The following is a 20438-nucleotide window of genomic DNA, read 5'->3' as shown; positions in this document are numbered from 1 at the left end:
GGAGCCGTAGTCGACTGCCAACCTCTTAGTCGAATGCAAAAAAAAAAGTAAAAAAAAAATATTCTAATTTATTTTCTTTTTTTTTATATTGGCCTGGGGCCGCATGGAGCGTCGGTGAGGGCCACATGCGGCCCGCGGGCCGCCAGTTGCCCCTCCCTGGTAGAAGCTGCATTTTTTGTTTTACCATCACCTTTTGTAAATTGCGACATGCAAGCCTCGCTTGAATACGCAGTCACACGTTACTAGCCATGTTAATGTGAGCCCAAGCACTGCCTAAAAGCGAGCAGTGGGTCCAAAATATATCAGATATAAATTTCAAAGGTACCCACCGTTGCACACGTGGCGGGGGTTTGAAAGCTCAGCGTTGCTAATAAACATTTTAAATCATTTTTATAAACTGGTCAACACTGCTCAAAACGGCTGTATTTCCGTATTTGGCTGCCTGGTGCGCCATCACAGCGCATGTGCATCATGCACCCAACGCCGGAAATACAGCCGTTTTGAGCAGTGTTGACCAGTTTATAAAAATGATTTTAAATGTTTATTAGCAACGCTGTGGTGCTGAGAGACGGGAGTCGGAGGCGGTGTTGCAAAGCTGAATGTAACTCCTTTAATATTCATCAGCACAAACAAAACACAATTGCTACAGTACGTTACTGGAAAGCTAGAATGAATGCCGGTGGCAGGAAGTGCCACACCCTAAATCGTTCAGGGGAACCAATATTCCCAACAACAGTTCTGTGTGAATTATGTACAATCACTACACAAGCCCCCTCAGAATTCACCCATAGTCAAAATCCCCCCGGGGGGGGGGGACAACTGTCCGGCCTCGGCGTGTGCGGAAAACCGGGGGCGTGGAGGGAGGAGCGGCGTAAGTGCTCGCGCTCTCCACGACACCCGGGGGCACGAAACGGCTGTGGCGAGCGCGGAAAGCCGGGGAGGGGGGAGCGTCGCAAGCGCCCGTACCCTCTCCGACACCCGGGGGCACTGACATCGGTGAGGTCGCCAGTGACTCCGTGGGAGGCGGATCCCGGAGTAACGGCGGACGGCCTCTGTGGGGGGGTAGGGCCAACTCTAAGGGTTGGGAAACGTCCACGTGGGCAGGCTTGATCCTGTCTACTGACACGGTCTCCGTCCTACCGCCCATGTCGACCATAAGGTCCTTATCACCGTGCTGCAGGACCCGAAACGGGCCATCGTAAGGGGGGCGTAGGGGCCCACGGTGCGCGTCATGGCGAACAAAAACGTACTCCGTCCGTGTGCAGGCCGCGCAGCACCCGGGAAACAGGGGTACCATGCTGCGACGTGGGGATCGGGGCGAAGGTCTGAGCGGCTTCCCGCAGGGAGGAGCGTTGGCTGGCCGCGGACCAGGGGGTCGTCGCGTCCGGAATAAAATCCCCCGGGACGCGCAATGTCTGGCCATATAACAGTTCCGCGGATGAGGACTGCAGGTCTTCCTTGGGGGCACTCCTAAGTCCGAGCATGACCCACGGCAGTTTGTCCACCCAGTAGCTGTCCGTCAGGCCTGCGCGCAGCGCTGCCTTCATGGACCGGTGGAAGTGTTCGCATAGCCTGTTGGCCTGAGGGTGGTACGCGGTGGTACGGTGCCGCTTAACCCCCAGGCCGCTGGCGACCGCGTTCCAGAGCTCCGAGGTAAATTGTGAGCCCCGGTCGGAGGAGAGGTCGGACGGGGTCCCGAAACGTGCGACCCACGTGCTGATAAATCCGCGGGCCACGTCGGGGAAGGAGATGTCGAGGTGAGGGGAACGGCTTCCGGCCATCAGGTGGTCCTGTCCACCATAGTAAACAGGTAGGTAAACCCGTGAGAGGAGGGAAGCGGGCCCATGAGGTCAACGTTGACATGATCGAATCTTCTCTCGGGGACTGCGAATGTCACAAGCGGGGCCTTAGTATGTCGGTGCACCTTAGCCCGTTGGCAGGCCACACATGCGTCGACCCAGGTCATCACGTCTTTCTTGAGCCCTCGCCACACAAATTTCTGTGAAACCAACCTGCTCGAAGGCTTCCTACCAGGGTGAGACAGGTTGTGCACCGCCTCAAAGGCCCGCCTACGCCAGCCTTTAGGGACCAGCGGGCGGGGGTGTCCGGTGGAGAGGTCACAGAGCAGGGACGCGCCTGAGACGCCAATCGCGACGTCCTTGAGGCGCAGACTGGTATCCGCTGTCTTGAGGGCTTGGATGTCGTGGTCGGAGGCCTGTTCCGAGCTCATGCTGACGTAGTCAAGGCCCAGTTGCACAGCTCCGATGACGACCCTGGATAGGCAGTCTGCGACCACGTTGGCCTTCCCGGCGATATGTCGTATATCCGTAGTGTACTCAGAAATATATGCGAGTTGGCGCTGTTGTCGCGCGGACCACGGCTCAGCCACCTTGGACATGGAGAACGTGAGGGGTTTGTGGTTGACGAAGGCCGTAAACTCCCGGCCCTCTAGCATGAACCAGAAATGGCGCACCGCCAACCAGAGGCCTAGGAGTTCTCTGTCAAATGCGCTGTACTTGCGCTCCCTGGGGGTCAGCTGATGGCTGAAAAACGGCAGCAGTTGCCAGGCGCCGTCAACATACTGCTCATGTACTGCGCCCACCGCGTAGTCTGACGCGTCGGTGGTAATGGCGACCGGGGCCCCAGGCGACGGGTGAGCCAACATGGCGGCATTACCCAGGGCTGTCTTGGTGGCCGCAAAGGCGGTCGTCCTCTCGGTCGTCCAGTCGACAGGCTGGTTGGGGGACTTGTCCTTCAGAGCCTCGTAAAGTGGCCGCATGATGTGGGCTGCCCGGGGGATGAACCGTTGATAAAACGTCACCATCCCGAGGAATTCCCTGAGTGCTCGGGCCGTCGGGGGGCGGGGGAAAGCGGAAACGGCGGCCCCCCTCCTGTCGATGAGGTATCCGAGGAATTGTATGGAGGTCAACCCGAACTGGCACTTAGCCGGGTTGATGATTAGGCCGTGTTGGCCAAGCCTCATAAAGAGGCACCGGAGGTGCGCCAGGTGCTCCTCGGGCGAGGAGCTGGCAACGAGGATGTCGTCCAGGTAAACAAAAATAAACGGCATGTCTCTGAGTGTCTAGTCCATTAGCCTCTGAAAAGACTGTGCCGCGTTCTTAAGCCTGAACAGCATCCGCAGGAATTCAAATAGTCCGAAGGGTGTTACCACCGCCGTCTTCGGGACGTCCGAGGGGTGTACCGGGCTACCGGCACCTGGTGGTAACCATGTACCAGGTCCACCTTTGAAAAGACCAGCTTACCCGCCAGGTGCACTGAGAAGTCCTGGATGTGGGGGACTTGGTAGCGGTCTGGCGTAGTAGCGTCGTTGAGGCGTCTGTAGTCGCCGCACGGTCTCCATCCACCGTCAGCCTTAGGAACGATGTGCAGCGGCGAGGCCCAGGGACTGTCCGAGCGTCGGATAATCCCCAACCTCTCCATGTTGGCGAACTCTGACCTAGTGACTGCTAGTCTGTCAGGATTGGGCCGGCGGGCCCTAGCATACACGGGAGCTCCTTCAGTCTCGATGTGGTGCTCGACCCCGTGTTTGGTGGTCGCGGCAGAGAATGTAGGCTGTGTTAAACTCCAACATTTTGGGAAATTAGCTTATTTAACATCTTCCCTGGAGTTAGACAAGAAGATACATATCTTTTTTGTCTCTCTGCATGCATTAGGCTTAGGGAACGCCCGCACTGTTAGCGTAGCTTAGCTTCATCACTGTAAGTGGGTCAGACCTTTACCCTGAAGTTCCCTACAGTCCCCTACAGTCACGAAATACATTCCAAATACAACTCCAAAACTTTCCTGTAAACATGTTGTGACCTGTGTATTTACCACGTGGAGAAATAAAAAATAATTGAATTCGACATTTACGTTTTCTAAGCAGATATACTCTGATTTTTTTTTGCCGAACCACTCCTCTCTGGGCTCAGTGATGTCACGTCACCAGTGCTACTTTCTAACGTGAGGCCAGTGTTTGTTTACATTTTGATTTCATTCAAAGGATCCGAACCGATTGAAGTTATTATGGATACCATGACTGTGGTAAGTTTTAAGGGGCTAGCGTTACACAATAAATTAGTTATAATAATACCAAGAGTGTGGATTCACTCGCCCAAACCCTGTAGCATCGCAGTCACGAACTAGGTCGATAGTCCAGCAACGTTATGTCCTATTCATCAATCTCACAATATTCGCTAACGTTAGACAGATGGAATACAGCCTTCCATCTAAAAACATAAATGAAAACTTACCACAGTCATGGTATCCATAATAACTTTAATCGGTTCGGATCCTTTGAATGAAATAAAAATGTAAACAAACACTGGCCTTACGACTAGAAAGTAGCACTGGTGACGTGAAATCACTGAGCCCAGAGAGGAGTGGTTCGGCAAAAAAAATCTGAGTATATCTGCTTAGAAAACGTAAATGTCGAATTTAATTATTTTTTATTTCTCCACGTGGTAAATACACAGGTCACAACATGTTTACAGGAACGTTTTGGAGTTGTATTTGGAGTGTATTTCGTGACTGTAGGGGACTGTAGGGAACTTCAGGGTAAAGGTCTGACCCACTTCCAGTGATGAAGCTAAGCTACGCTAACGGTGCGGGCGTTCCCTAAGCCTAATGCATGCAGAGAGACAAAAAAGGTATGTATCTTCTTGTCTAACTCCAGGGAAGATGTTAAATAAGCTAATTTCCCAAAATGTTGGAGTTTTCCTTTAAGCTGGGAAACTCCCGTAGTAGGCGTTGGTACACGCCACCTTCTGCGAGCGAGCTGGCTAGCCCGCTGTATACCACTTCATCGCGCATGCATGTCAATGAAGCATATGTCTGGGCGTCTACTAGGCGGCCGTGTCTAACGTCCACGAGGAGCCCATGTGCACAAAGGAAATCCGCCCGAGTAGCGGGAACGAGATGTCGGCCGTGACGAAGTCCCACGTGAACCGCTGGCCCCTAAAACACAATTCCACGGTCCTCGTACCGTAGGTGCGGATAGGGTTTACCGTTGGCGGTCGTCAGTCGCGGACCTCCATCCCCGCCGGCAGTGTCCCCCACCGTCGCAGGTAGGACGCTCCTCTGCGCTCCGGTGTCGCAGAGAAATTTTCGACCGGAGAGTGTGTCCTTAATGAACAGTAGCCTGTTTGACGTACCTGCACTCACGGCCGCTACTGGGCGCAGGTGTTGGCGTTTCCCGCTCTGACAAAAGTGCAAGGTGGGCGGCACTTTGTCGCTCTCGCGCCGAAACGCGCGTGGTAATAACACAGGCCTGTGTCATTATTGCTGTCGGCCGCGGCAGTGGCGCCTCTCCATCTTCGCCCCTCCCCCTCTGAGCGTGTGCGCTTGTGTCGGGGCTAGCACCTCTGTGGCTAGGTAGAAGCGGTCCGCCTCCTCTGCCAAAGCACGGGGATCAGTAATTGCCGTATTGGCGAGTGCTGTCTGCATCTGCGGCGGCATGTGCCTGAGGAACAGCTCTACAAACAAAAAATTAGGCTGTTCAGCGCCCAGTAGGTTCAGCATCATTTCCATGTGCTCCGACGGCTTGCTGTCCCCCAAGCCTCGTATAGCTAACAAGTTAATTCAGGGAATTAACCCTTTATCCCTAGGCCGTGCCCCCTTGAAGTGGACACCCAACCAGAGTACAGATAAATGTAGTGGACACCCAACCAGAGTACAGTGAAATAAGGTGGACAACCAACCAGAGTACAGATAAATGAAGTGGACACCCAACCAGAGTACAGATAAATGTAGTGGACAGCCAACCAGAGTACAGTGAAATGAAGTGGACACCCAACCAGAGTACAGATAAATGAAGTGGACACCCAACCAGAGTACAGATAGATGAAGTGGACACCCAACCAGAGTACAGATAAATGTAGTAGAGACTTGCGGGTTGTGCCATTGTACTCAGTAGGGATGTCCTCTTTCATTGGTCTATGTTGACCATGCATATAGTTTGGCTCCTCCCCCTTTGTGTATCTTTTGAACCGTTTGTCGTAGAGACTTGCGGGTTGTGTCATTGTACTCAGTAGGGATATCCTCTTTCATTGGTCTATGTTGACCACGCTCCCGTGGTTCGGCTCCTCCCCCTTATCATTAGGCCCGCCCCATTTTTGTATCTTTTGAACCGTTTGTCGTAGAGACTTGCGGGTTGTGCCATTGTACTCAGTTGGGATGTCCTCTTTCATTGGTCTATGTTGACCACTCCCCAGATCCTTAGGCCACACCCCCTTTTTGTATCTTTTGAACCGTTTGTCGTAGAGACTTGTGGGTTGTGGCATTGTACTCAGTAGGGATATCCTCTTTCATTGGTCTATGTTGACCACTCCCCCGATCCTTAGACCACGCCCCCTTTTTGCATCTTTTGAACCGGTTGTCGTATAGACTTGCGGGTTGTGCCATTGTACTCAGTAGGGATATCCTCTTTCATTGGTGTATGTTGACCACTCCCCCGATCCTTAGGCCACACCCCCTTTGTGTACCTTTTGAACCGTTTGTCGTAGAGACTTGGGGGTTGTGCCATTGTACTCAGTAGGGATATCCTCTTTCATTGGTCTATGTTGACCACTCCCCCGATCCTTAGGCCACACCCCCTTTTTGTATCTTTTGAACCGTTTGTCGTAGAGACTTGTGGGTTGTGGCATTGTACTCAGTAGGGATATCCTCTTTCATTGGTCTATGTTGACCACTCCCCCTATCTTTAGGCCACGCCCCCATTTGAATCTTTTGAACCGTTTGTCGTAGAGACTTGCGGGTTGTGCCATTGTACTCAGTAGGGATATCCTCTTTCATTGGTGTATGTTGACCACTCCCCCGATCCTTAGGCCACACCCCCTTTTTGTATCTTTTGAACCTTTGTCATAGAGACTTGCGGGTTGTGCCATTGTACTCAGTAGGGATGTCCTCATTCATTGGTCTATGTTGACCACTCCCCCGATCATTAGGCCACACCCCCTTTTTGTATGTTTTGAACCGTTTGTTGTAGAGACTTGCGGGTTGTGCCATTGTACTCAGTAGGGATATCCTCTTTCATTGGTCTATGTTGACCACTCCCCCAATCCTTAGGCCGCACCCCCTTTTTGTATCTTTTTAACCGTTTGTTGTAGAGTCTTGCGGGTTGTACCATTGTACTCAGTAGGGATATCCTCTTTCATTGGTCTATATTGACCACGTCCTTAGGCCGTGCCCCCTTTTTGTATCTTTTGAACCGTTTGTCATAGAGACAATACAGACCCTCTCCCGTTGGGGTGCACAGGCATCACCCACACTTTCACAATTTCCCCGTGCGGAATTGTCTATTTTTTGTCTATTTGTCTAATTGTTTTTATTTTTTTTAAACAAAGGTTTAAACGTCCATTCGAAAAACCCTGACGAAGTTTGAATCACTTTATTGAAATTGAGGATTTAGTTTGAGGATATAAAAAAAAATTATTTATAAAAAAAATTAAAATTATTTAAAATTTTTATTAAAAACAAAGGTTCAAACGTCCGTTCGAAAAACCCTGACGAAGTTTGAATCACTTTATTCAAATTGAGAATTTTTTAGTTATAATTTTTTTTCATTTAATTTTTTTAATTAAAAACGAAGGTTCGAACATCCGTTCGAAGAACCCTGACGAAGTTTGAATCCCAAAAACAGGCTTCGGGGACAGCCTTACCAAACATATTATTTATATTATTCAAATGGAACTCAAACATGTTCCGTTGTGATGTCACAGTATGATGTCATAATAGGACATTCTAGAACATTTGTGATGTCACAGTATGATATCATAATAGGACAATCTACAACATTTGTGATGTCACTCACAGTATGATGTCATAATAGAACATAAATGGGATTAAAAAATGGGAGCACATTTTGTGATGTCACAGTATGATGTCATAATCAAACATTCTAGAACATGTCATTTGTGTATCTATTCAACAATTCTCTCAGAAGTTCTCATTGTGCATCTTGAAACTACTGGACAGTACTGAACAGATAGACTAAACAACATAGATTGAAGCCTGCATTTCTCAACCAAGGTGCCTTGCCTACCGTTTTGCTGTGGAAAGAGACAATACAGAGACAATACAGACTTTTCCGTTGGCCGGCGGTGCACAGGCATCACCCACACTTTCACAATTTCCTTTCTTCAGAATTGTCTAGTTATTATTATTATGAAAACAAAAAGTGGTTATGATTGACCAAAGCAAAGAGACAGCTAGCAGATGTTCCAGTTATGGTTAGCACTAATTACAGTACCAACACATTCCATTGGTTGTTTCCATAGCAACCAACTACATGTTAGGGTAGTAATTTAGGTTAGAAGTGCGTGCAATTGCTAACGACACTAATTTAGCCTTTAAATTTGTTGTTTTACTTTGATCAAGCAAAACATTAATTTATGTGTCTTTCACTTGCTTGCAGCTGGATCAAAGGACATACTGATTGAATTTAAGATGACTGCCGAAATGACAAATCCAGGTAGGTGATTGGTGGCACCAGCTAATTCTAGCTTTCTGATAGCCTTCGCTAACCTTTGTTTTAGAATTGGACTTGTCTATTTACTCGTCTGCAATCTTGTTTTAGGTAACGTAAATTACATTGCTATACTCAACCGTTTGTAAACAATCCTTACACTATAGTCGCTGGTCAGAGATTTATTTTTAACTGTGCTTGTAATGCCCCCGAGGGGCTAGAAATGAGCAAACCGTGGGTCTTCTTTACTTTTTTAAACATTTTATTTTGAGATGATTCAATCTGCATTATTGTTCTCTGCATACATTTTTTAGACAGCCAAACGTCTTTCGATCCACCACGAGCCCCAGTGGTTGGTATGGTGACTCACCACACCATAGAGCTGAGCTGGGAGACAGAGGAGAACAGGGACAAGCACGGGCCGCCTGAAAACTGGAATCACTTTTCTGTTGAAGAGCTGCACCACATGTCAAACACATATCGGAGTATACATTTGTGAGTATCCACAGACTATAGGCCTATTAGACATGCCAGGACATTCTTTAAACCAGCATCATTCTTATCCTCTGCTGGGAATGTTGCGTCTTTGTGCCTGTGCTGTTGACACGTTTAGACAGAGAGTCTGAACAGAAACCGCAAAAGTCTCTTGCGGTCTCACTTTTAATGTTGCGTTTAGACTAGTGTTTTAGGATGGAATTCTGCGTGCAGACGAGGCTGTAACGACTCGAGACGACGGAGCCCCGCTGTCACACGATTGGCGCATATGCCACATGAAGTGCTGTGAAGACCCGCCCTACTCTGCCTCTGATTCGCAGACTGTGGGTGGGGGAATGTGATTGGACCAAAGCAGAGTCACTCACAGACAGTGGGTCCAGTCACTAATAGTTGTGATGGCCGCGGGACAGATTCTTGTGTATTTAAAAGTACTGCCAATGTAGCCTTCAGGTGATCGCCATGGATAGAATGACATGCTTTGTTTACGCTTCTAGGCTACTGGCGCATGCCTGTGATGTAAGCAGTATGCGACGAGAGCCTTGAGAACCCTTTCGTCATAGTTTTATGCAGTTTGACTGTTCAGATGAGAGTGCGAAGGTTTATCGTTTCTAGGATTTCCACCCAGGAAGGTGGTCTCACTTTTTTGCGGATTCTCTCCGCAAAAACGCAGTTGCCGTATAAACAAAAGGCACATTCGAAGAAATATTTTGCAGGTTTCACCCGCGAGCGTTCCTGTCTAAACATGGCCTGAGCGCACACATTTACATCTCGTACATACACACACACACACACACACACACACACACACATACACACACACACACACACACACAAGCTGGATGTGGCCAATTACTTAAACATTTTCTTCACAAACATAGCCACAACACTGGTAAATAAACTACCCTCCCACTCAGGGCATAGAACACATCCTAGCCTACTACAAAAACCTAGGGGTCCGCAAAGACGATTTCAAACTAGAAATGGTAACAACAGCTGAGGTACACAAAAAACTGAGTGCCAGGGCGGCTGGGTGGCGCAGCGGACATTGCGCTCGTCACCAACGCAAGAGACACCAGTATCGAATCCGGCTGTCAGCGTTGCCTCCGACTTGGGCCGGCCGTCATACTGACTCAATTGGCAGAGTTAGCGGGAGGGAAGTCGATGGGTGGTGGTAGTCTGGTCGTTGTGAACAGCGACTCCTACAGGTCGGTTGGGGCGCCTGCACAGCAAAGTCAGGAAAATGGCGGGGGCAGTGTGAGCCTCCTACACGTTACTCCTCGCCAATGAGAGTCCGCGCTGGCAGGTGAAAAGATGTGACTGGCTGCCTCCACATGTATCGGAGGGGACATGTGATGGGCTTCTATCCTCCCTACAACCGGCCAGTGGGGGGCACATGCGAGCAACGATCAAGACAGGGGAGGGGAGAATTGGCAAGGCTAAAATTGGGATGGGATAAAAATAGAAAAAGTGGATACAAAATAAATAAACTGAGTGCCCTCCAACCTAACAAGGCCACTGGCCATGACAATATCCCCTCCAAATTCTTCAGAGACTCAGCAGCCGCCATCACCCCAGTCATCACACACATAATAAATCTCTCCATAAAACGGACACGTACCCAAAGACTTCAAAATTGAGAGAGTAACCCCCCTGCACAAAAAGGGCAGCAAATTGGACCCAGGCAACTACCGCCCTGTTTCTATTCTTACCTCCATCTCGAAAGTCATGGAATTCTTTTATACGAACAGGTCGAAAAGTACCTTGCGGAAAAAAATCGAATCTACGAATTCCAATCTGGCTTCAGAACATCCCACTCCACTGACACATGCCTTCTCTATTTGAACGACCACATCAAAGATCAAACAAGAGGTGGACGCGGGCAAATACTGCGACATGGTCATGCTGGACCTACAAAAGGCCTTCGACACTGTCAATCACTCCATTCTGATTGACAAGCTAAAAGCAATTGGTTTTGATCTATCAGTCTATCAGTGAGCCGGATGCAATCCTACCTGGAGGGGAGAGAACAGATGGTGGAGGTAAACGGTACGCTATCCCCCCCCCCTCACAGTGAGCTGTGGTGTTCCACAAGGAAGCATACTAAGACCGCTACTGTTCCTAATTTATGCAAATGACATGTCGTCAGCTTGTGACTAAGACTTGTTCTTGTTCGCGGACGACTCAGCCCTGCTGGTCTCTGACAAGAACAAGTTATAGGTTGAAAAAACCCTCAGCTCAGAACTCGGCAGAATCTGCACCTGGCTTGCTGATAACAAACTATCATTACACCTGGGTAAAACAGAGTCCATTGTCTTCGGATCAAATAACAAACTCAGCAAGACCGACGGCTTCTCAGTTACAGTCGGTGACAATATTGTCACAAGGAAAGATGAAATTACATACCTGGTATGTCATAAATGTATAGATGTAGCAGTACTGTCTATCTGTATGTCGTGTATGTCATATGTTATGATGAATTGAAAATGGGGGACCCTGATGTAAACAAGACGAAAGTCTTTCTCTGGTCTGCATCCCCTTAACAATTGTATGTATTGAGCTGTACTGTACTGTACCCATTCTGCAATCTGTTAATAAAGTTTTCAATCAATCAATCAATCAATCAATCAATCAATCAATCACATGGGTTCCATCCTAGAGGCAAATATTTCCTGTGACAAAATGGCATCCAATGTAATCAAAAAAGTCAACCAACGAACTAGATTCTTGTACCGGATCTCCTCTCTGGTAAACAAGAATACCCTGAAGACTCTGGCAGGAGCACTCATTCAAGGGTACTACGACTATGCTTGCACCATGTACCATACATGGTACCAAAGCACCTCAAAGGCGCTAAAAACAAGATTACAAACATCACAAAACAAACTGTTCAGACTACTACTTGACCTTACTCCTAAAACCTACCCCACCCCTGCCCACTTTGACTACCTAGGATGGCTTAGAGTAGACGACAAGTATAAAAAGTATAATATAAGTATAGAATAGAAAGTCAAGTACGTAAACAAGTGTAAACAAAACAAAAATGTTTAATATACATAATATACAATATACAGTGCAGAGTAGAGAAAGGTAACTGAGTTCCCATACAGTACAATGCAGGAATGTGATGAGGTACAACTTAGCTTAGCTTGTGGTGCCACCTTGTGGTGGTGAGGTGCAATGAGGTAAAATATACAAATATACCAGTATACCAATAAATATAAAGTAGGAAAACTCCAACATTTTGGGAAATTTGCTTATTTAACATCTTCCCTGGAGTCTCCCAGTCACACAAGTCTCCCAGTCACACAAGTCTCCAAGTCACACAAGTCACACGAGTCTCCCAGTCACTCAAGTCACACAAGTCACACAAGTCTCCCAGTCACACAAGTCTCCCAGACACACAAGTCTCCCAGTCACATGAGTCTCCCAGTCACACAAATCTCCCAGTCACACGAAATACTTCCCAAAGGTCAGTGAATACCACGCCCACACGACCAGAGGGGGTTCCACAAATCATGTGCAACCCAGATTCGGCACAAAGAAGGGACTAAACACGTTTCGCAATTATGCGACAACAATGTGGAACGCCCTACCCACAGCCGTAAAAAACATTTTTAATCCCTACCCACATTTAAAACCGCAGAGCACCTACGGGAGGCTGCAATTCGAAATAGACAGTCTCCTCCCCACCGTATGTATATATTTTCTCCCACCCACCCACCCCCTCCTAATGTACAGTCCTCCCCATCATATGTATATATTTTCTGTTAGGATCTCTGGGTAACAGTACTGTATATTTGCATATTGTATATGTCACAAATGTAACAGTACTATATACCTGATGTCATGTATGTTGTGTATGTCATAAATGTCACTATGAATTGAAAATAGGGGACCCTGATGTAAACAAGACAAATGTCTTTCTCTGCTCTGCATCCCCTTAACAATTGTGTGTATTGAGCCGTACTGTATTGTACCCATTCTCTCTCTCTCTCTCTCTCTCTCTCTCTCTCTCTCTCTCTCTCTCTCTCTCTCTCTCTCTCTCTCTCTCTCTCTCTCTCTCTCTCTCTCTCTCTCTCTCTCTGTCTCTCTCTCTCTCTGTCTGTCTGTCCAGTGGGTACAGCAGTCACCTTACAGTTGAAGGCCTGAAGCACAGCACCCACCATATGTTCAGATTGATAGTCACCAGACCCACAGGAGAATCCCTCTGCGGTCCACCTGTGTCCGTCTCCACCACCAGTGAGTGACCCTGGACCCTGGTATTAATTAGGGCTTCTGTGATCATGACACTGATGGTTGGTGTCTGACTAATACCGATCTAATTGTCTCATTCGGCTTAAATCCAAAGTATGCCCAGATCAATGATGTTGTCCGTTGCAAGGGAAACAAGCTTTAAACTGCAAAGGTTTTGCACACGCACTGAAACAGCATAATCTCTCAGTGACCTTTCCTGCACAGAGATTTAGGCTATGTAACAAGTAGTTTGATCTGAATCTAAGTAATGACCTAGTGGGTGACATGATATACTGTAAATTGTTTTACACATATTTGCTCACATATTTGCTTTCCATTGAAAGTTAAAATGGAATAGGACTAATTGTGATGGGGAAAACAAAACAATGATCACATACAAAATTATTGCAATTATCTCATATCGTGGTCACAGGATTATGTGATAATTGCTGAAGCCTCAGTATTCATACAAGTGTGTAGGCCAGGATTTAAAATATTTTTCTGGCAGGTGGATGGAGCCAGCGGTGGCTTATGGGTTTAGAGAAGCGGTGTTGTGACCAGAAGGTTGCTGGTTTTAATCCCTGGATTGACAGGAAAATCTGGGTGGGGGAAGTGTATAAAATAAGCAAATCCCCTTGACCAAGGCACTTCACCCGCAACTACTCCGGTGGAGTTGCTCAGTGGCCAACAGTAGACTTTGTACTGAACTGGTTTGGATTTATGCGATCAGCCTGTTGAACTGTGTAGAACTGCTGAAAAAGAGCATGCATGCTCAGCAAATCATCCCTTGTTAAAGGTTCTGTTCCGTTATGGCTTCGCTCAGCACCAGTTGCATATATCTCGCTTCAGCATATATACACTGAATAATTTCACAAATGTACCTTTAAATGCCAGCATTCATCTGGCCACACCCCCATCCGCTTACCTATATAAGCAGGGATGGTGCCACACACTCATCTCCTTCTCAAATTTCATCACAAGCAACGTGTTGCTATATGCCCACTTGACGTGGAGAAAAATATATATATATATAGTCTGAGGAAAGGAAGAACAAGGAGATACGTTGACATCATATCTTTATTTTCTCTCTCACTATTTTCGAGAAAATACGGCGATATTGTCTTCGTACTGGAGTGTCTGGAAGATGATGATCATTCTAAAAATCCTCCACCGGTTTTCGTATTGGGGGCACGGCGCTGCATGCTTCTCAACTGCAGTTCCTTGATGTGTTTGTTGGGGTGAAACCTGTCAGGCCACAGCTGAACTGTCGGACACGCCGCTGTTGTGAGAAGCGGTGGGTTTCAGGTTGGGTGAGTACTGTTGCTGGCGGGCTTCACTTGTCTGTTAGTGCTATGGGGGCTACTTGACAATGTTTATGGAAACCGGCCCCAGGCTAGGGTCCTTTGTTCAGCCACCTAGGCGACAGAAGGCCTTGGTCTGAAGACCATTATAGTTTTAACTAGTGGGCCGCGACCATTAACACTGGTGATCCCTGTGTGTTCTGGACGAGTGGATTCTCTCTGTCACCGTGTAGCCCCTTCTTTCATATCCAAATGAGAGTATTCCTTCACGAGGGGATATGTGCATGGATGTGCGATAGCGGCAGATCCATGTTCAAGTCAGCTACACAGGCCAGTTTGGTATTGTGCTGATTCCGTCGGGTGTTGGTAAAATCACCGTTGTAAAGCAGTGTTGACATCTTGTTTCTCTTTTCTCTTAAAAAGTGAGGAGAGGTTCAGAACGGCGGCCTGTCTGGGTGAGTGTTATGTCATTGTATACATGTTCAGGTGATAGCTGCTTAGCTTACGGTTAGCCAGTCAGCTGTTAGCTGCTGCGTTAGCCTGCTGGATCGCTGCATGGCCTGCTTAGGTTGGGCCTACTGTTAGCCAGTCAGCTGTTAGCTGCGGTGCTAGCATGTCGTGATCACTAGGTAACGTTAGCTTGCTGCTATAGGCCATGGCCTGGCGCAGGGTAGCTTTAGCTTCTTGCGTGCCGCCGTGAGCTCGCTTCTGGTCGCGTGCGCCGTTAGCTCGGCGTCTCGCGAGCAGGGGCAGTAGCGCCCGAACGGTTGGAGCGGCCGTTAGCTTGATGCTATTCTGTTGAACGTGCTTTGATTTTAACATGTTTTACACTCTTGACTACGACGTCATCCTTGACAGGGGATGTTTCGTCGACCCTGCCCTGAGCCAGGACGGCAAGGTTGCGTCAACAAAGGGGACTGTAGTGCGGGTTGGAGCGGCGACGCTGCCCAGTTCGAACAACACAGGAGCGGCTGTGTTCCTACGGTGTCTGTGACTGCACTTCGCTGATCTACGTTCCGGGTAGGACCAGGTTTGACCAGACCTTATAACACGTCTTCTGGTTTTACTTTTCTAAATGTATTGTGAATAACGATGTTTTTCCCAAAACGTGTGTTGCTGCAATGCATTTAGGATACGACGCGAGTTATGTGTGAACTGGTTTTGTCACTGGCAGTTAGCTTCTCCGTGCAAATCGGGTTGTTGTTACAGATGTGGAAATGATCTGGTTGTTGTGTGAGTAACATCATGTGTGTTGTTATGTACCGTGTACTCACAACTAAGGTAACTAACCTATGAAGCTATGCTTAGTGACAAGTGAGTAAAAGAATGTTCTTTTCTCAGCCTGTGATGACAATGAACAGTGTGTTCACATATTAACAGGTTTTCCTGTTTTAACTGGCCGTATTGAGGGTAAAATAAGAGGATTGTGTTTTCCCCCGGTTCCCTGGGGACTTTTTCATCCTCCTATCAGACATGTTGTGCACTGTTTGTGTCTTTTGTGTGGTAGGGATGCGATGTAACCCTTAGCTTGATTGCTGAGGTTGTGCTAAAACTGCTGGAGAAACTTTATTTTCCTAAAAGAAAAGATGGTTTGGTCGCTGTCGTGTGTGCTTAGCAAGGCCTGTGGCCGATACTAATCGAGAATTATGTATTCTCTCATTGTGAAAAACGGCGTTCCTCTGTTGAGTGTTTTTGCCATTTTTTGTAGGTGATGATGGGTTGTGTGTGTCAGGTGACCTACAACTGGGTTGGACTGGCCACAGAAGCACATGTGTATGTTGGACCGGGGCTCTTAGAGCCCTCTCTATTCTGTGTTTTTTCCTTAGTAAAAATCAGATAGCAGGTTAGCTCATGCGCTGTGTGGAGCTGTCAAACGCTTCATAGAGCTGACTATGACTGTGTCATGTTCTCTTTTTGTCATTACATCGTATCATGGGTGTGGGGTCGTAAAGGGGTGAACTGGTAACCTTTCCTCTTCCCCTTGTTTCTGTCGGTCAGGGGTACACCCCCTGTCCTTCAAGGTTCCCGTCACGTGGCGGTTCGGCACGTTACGGGGGGGGGGGGGAGGGAGTTTCCTGGTTCCACGGCCTGGTATATTGGGCGTGTGCACCGCAGGAATTCCCCCACCATAGAGTACGTCACTGTGCGCGTCTCTGTTGGTAGGACTTCCGTGTGCTGTTCAGGTCCATGTGATGGATCTGTTTCAGGGGGGTGGTCAGGGCTCCTCCTCACCAAGCGCCTATTCGGGCCTTCTGTGAGTTCGGACTCCTTCTTCCATGTGAGGGAGCCTCCATCAGAGTACAGAGCCTTCCTCCTCAGATTGTCAAAGTGAGTGGACCCTCTAGAAGGTGTCCTGTTCTATTGTATATGTATTCGATTCAATTCGATTGTTGAGTGTGTATGGGTTCAGGGCCTCTTCCCCGGAGAGCCCTAAAACCAATTTTTTACATGGCTCAAGGTGCAATATATTCTTTTCAATCTGTACAGCTCGCGTGGGAAGTCTCTCTGGGGATCCCCGTCTCCTTCCTATGGGAGGGTGGTGGGATGTAAAAATGTGAATTTTTTTTACCCCTGGCTGTGTAGACTGGGATACATACTGTTGATGCTTCCTTCTTTTCTATTCAAAAAGTGTTGGAGTTAGGAAGTGTCACACCCCTCTTGTCGTTCCCCTGGGCGCCTTGGGGATTCAATGACAGGTCTAAATAGCCTGTTCATTGATGGGGGTGTGTCCCGACGCACGTATAGTGCTAGCTCGCTGTAAACAGGCGACGGACTGGCACGCCTTGGTTGCTTGTGGTTGAAACAGCGTTTTTATAAAGCAACTGAGATGGGGGTTTTTCCTCTTCCGACGACCAAATCCCACGACCTGGGTTGGTTTTTCGACGGATTCTTGTTCATGTCTGGGGGATGATGACGGAATGGATCTGAACATATGTAGAGGGGTCTCACGCCCTTGGGGTGGGCCACCAGGCGCGGTTCGGCCGAACGTCTGGGTGGCGCCTTCTTTTCATGTTAAGATCGACACGCATATCTGCCCTTTCTCCTGGAGTTGGCATGTCGGCGTGGTTAGGGCACGGGACTGGTTCTGGTCACGCTGGTCCGGATCAGTTGAACCCGTTGTCCGCCGGGGATGCAGATCTGCTGTTCTGGTACCCTGAGGGACTTGGGCTTTTTTCAGGGGGAAAAATGCCAGGTCGGTCCGGGTGTCACAGGGTTAAGCGCTATGGAGACCCTGGTTGGGTACGTTTTTACTCAGCACTGTCGTAATGGCTTGCGGCCATGCCAACTGTACACGCTCGATCTCGTCGGATCTCGGCCGCTACACAGGTTGGTCCTGGTTGGTACTTGGTTGGGAGACCGCCTGGGAAGGCCAGGTGCGGTGTGCTTAGGGGCTGGTTCTCCATTCTTTTTCGCTCCTCTCTCGCGCATGGCGAAGAGGGGCCTGTTGGGGTGGTCTTTGACCTCCTCTGGTGACCCTGTGCTTCCCGTATCGCCAGGCCCGGTCCGAGGTAATGTTCGTCGACCCGTAGGCCTGGGTTAACCCTTTTTTGAAAACTGGGACACTTGTACTGCGGTATAGCCGGTGTATACCCGCAGGTGTGTTTTGGAGTTTTTTCTTGAGGGGTTATAGGAACAACCACCGCATTGGGTAACGCCAAGGTGGTTGATTTCCCTGGTGTGTTGGAGCAGTGTCAACTCTCGGGTTCACCGGTTGAGGGTGCCCCTGCACGTTCATGACGTCTGCCAATCGTGTCAGCCTTCTCTGCCTCAACCCCTCTGGGTGGGGGTTTTTAAATGGAGGCTTGGTCATGCAACAACGCCAGCATACGCCCCTTCCGCCGGGGCGGCTGTGTTCAGCTGTCCCCTCTGGCGCCTGTCTCGTCCGCAGTCTCCAGGCTAGGGTTAACAGCCTGTTGCCTGGTTTTTCCCCGGTGCGCTGCCTGCTTCCGTTGGTTAACCTTTTTTGTGTGCTTACGGCCATGCTGACTGCCTGTTCTGCAGGGTCAGTGTGCCAGGCGGTGTACTATTGGGGGGACAGGGCCCGCTCGGCTTACGGCCATACCAACCTGAACACGCCCGATCTCGTCCGATCTCGGAGGCTAAGCAGGTTCTGGCCTGGTTAGTACTTGGTTGGGATACCGCCTGGGAATACCAGGTGCAGTAACTGAGGGGCCTTTGTCCGAATACGCTGGCGATGTGGGGGGCGGGGCACTACGTGCCCACCTGGTAAGGTCTTGATGCTGGCATCATGGACTTCTCCGGGCCCCCATTCCAGGGAGTCCTGTGAGGTTTTGCCCGCTGCTCACTACCTTTTCTCTGTCTTCTTTAAGCCTACTGTTAGGAATTCCCTATTCTCTGTCTTCTTTAAGCCTACTGTTAGGAATTCCCTACTCACTCTCTCTAGCCCCCACCCTCTCGTTCCTTACCCTTAGTGGCCACACCTGTTTGATATTCTATTATCTCTCGCACCTGTGGTGGCAGGCTAATTAGTCCCCCTGTGGGCTTTAAATACCAGGGCGCTTCCCCTCGTTTTGGCGTGGGGTCGTGTTGTATACTTGCCGAGTCATATTCTCTAAACATCTAGACTCTTTCGGGAGATCCTCTGTCTGCCTATGCTGTTCCATTCTCCGGCGTCGAGATGTTTGCTCCAGCCTTCGCCAGCTGTCGCCGTTGCCTGTGGGGGAGACTGGTCTGCGCTCCCTGTACTTCCACGGGAGGCACCCCAGCGTTCCACTGCAGACCCCCGCGCAGCTGTTCGTCCTGACGCACATCCAGACCAGCGCAGACGCTCTCCAGTCCTCAGCGCGCAACGCGCATCTTCCAAGGACGCTCGAGCTTGGCACGCTCTCCAGACCAGCGCGCAATGCGCATCTTCCAAGAACCTTCGAGCTTGGCACGCTCCTCCGTACCAGCGCACTGACGCGCATCTTCCAGACCTTCGAGCTTGGCACGCTCCTCCGTACCAGCGCACTGACGCGCATCTTCCAGACCTTCGAGCTTGGCACGCTCCTCCGTACCAGCGCTCAGACGCGCATCTTCCAGACCTTCGAGCTTGGCACGCTCCTCCGTACCAGCGCACTGACGCGCATCTTCCAGACCTTCGTGCTTGGCACACTCCTCCTCGCAGACGCACCCCGAGGCGTCTCTCGGTTCCGACGCGCCGACAGCGGCTACCCGGTGGACGACATTCTCGCCACCGCCACTGTTCCGACGCGCACACCAAGGTGTGGCGCGCACTCTGTTCCTCGGCTCCGACAGCGGCTACCCGGTGGACGACATCCTCGCCACCGCCACTGTTCCGACGCGCACACCAAGGTGTGGCGCGCACTCTGTTCCTCGGCTCCGACAGCGGCTACCCGGTGGACGACATCCTCGCCACCGCCGTTGTTCCAGCGCTCTGTTCCTCGGCTCGGACAGCCAGCCACCCGGTGGCGATGCCCTCGCCCCGTTGCTGTCCCTGTACCTTTACGCATACGCCTGGGTGAGTTTTGATTGTGATGTCACTCACTCAGCGTAGTGCCCTTGCCCCCGTTCCCGTTGCTGTCCCTGTACCTTTACGCATACGCCTGGGTGAGTTTGATTGTGATGTCACTCACTCAGCGTAGTGCCCTTGCCCTCGTCCCGCTGCTGTTTCCCAGCGTATTGCCTCTGTTTTTGGTTCTCACTTAGAATAGTATTTTTGGACTTTACATCTCCCCCTGTGTGTTTGTCACACGAAGATATTATTACTTTGTTCACTTTGTTATTTGGACTGTTTCTGCACCTGCTCTGTTTTTTCCCTTTTGTGCATTAACTATCTCCTCTGTCCTGCAGAGCGGCCCAGATGATTTCCACCAGTCCTCCCAGTTCCTCCCTGTTCCCCAGCCCGCCTCCGCGGGCCTCGTTCCCCTTCTAGTTCCACCTAGTTCCTGGTCCCAAGTTCTCCCTTTCTTGTTCCACCTAGT

General features: G+C 49.5%; 1 protein-coding gene across 1 annotated transcript in view; it reads left to right on the top strand.

The window, feature by feature from the left end:
- Nucleotides 1-13125: 13125 nt before the first annotated feature.
- The window catches only part of fank1 (fibronectin type III and ankyrin repeat domains 1), a gene marked incomplete at both ends in the record, with an annotated part of 29355 nt that continues 22042 nt past the window's right edge, over nucleotides 13126-20438 (top strand). The window contains one exon of the mRNA XM_084321987.1: nucleotides 13126-13198. Within this exon, the coding sequence (XP_084178113.1) occupies nucleotides 13126-13198 (73 nt within the window). The remainder of the gene's footprint in view (nucleotides 13199-20438) is intronic.

Source organism: Notolepis coatsorum (genome assembly GCF_963971535.1).
Source record: "Notolepis coatsorum genome assembly, chromosome: 9".
In the NCBI taxonomy this organism is placed as follows: domain Eukaryota; kingdom Metazoa; phylum Chordata; class Actinopteri; order Aulopiformes; family Paralepididae; genus Notolepis; species Notolepis coatsorum.
Note: the sequence above shows the minus strand (reverse complement) of the source record. Positions and strands in the feature narration are given on the sequence as shown.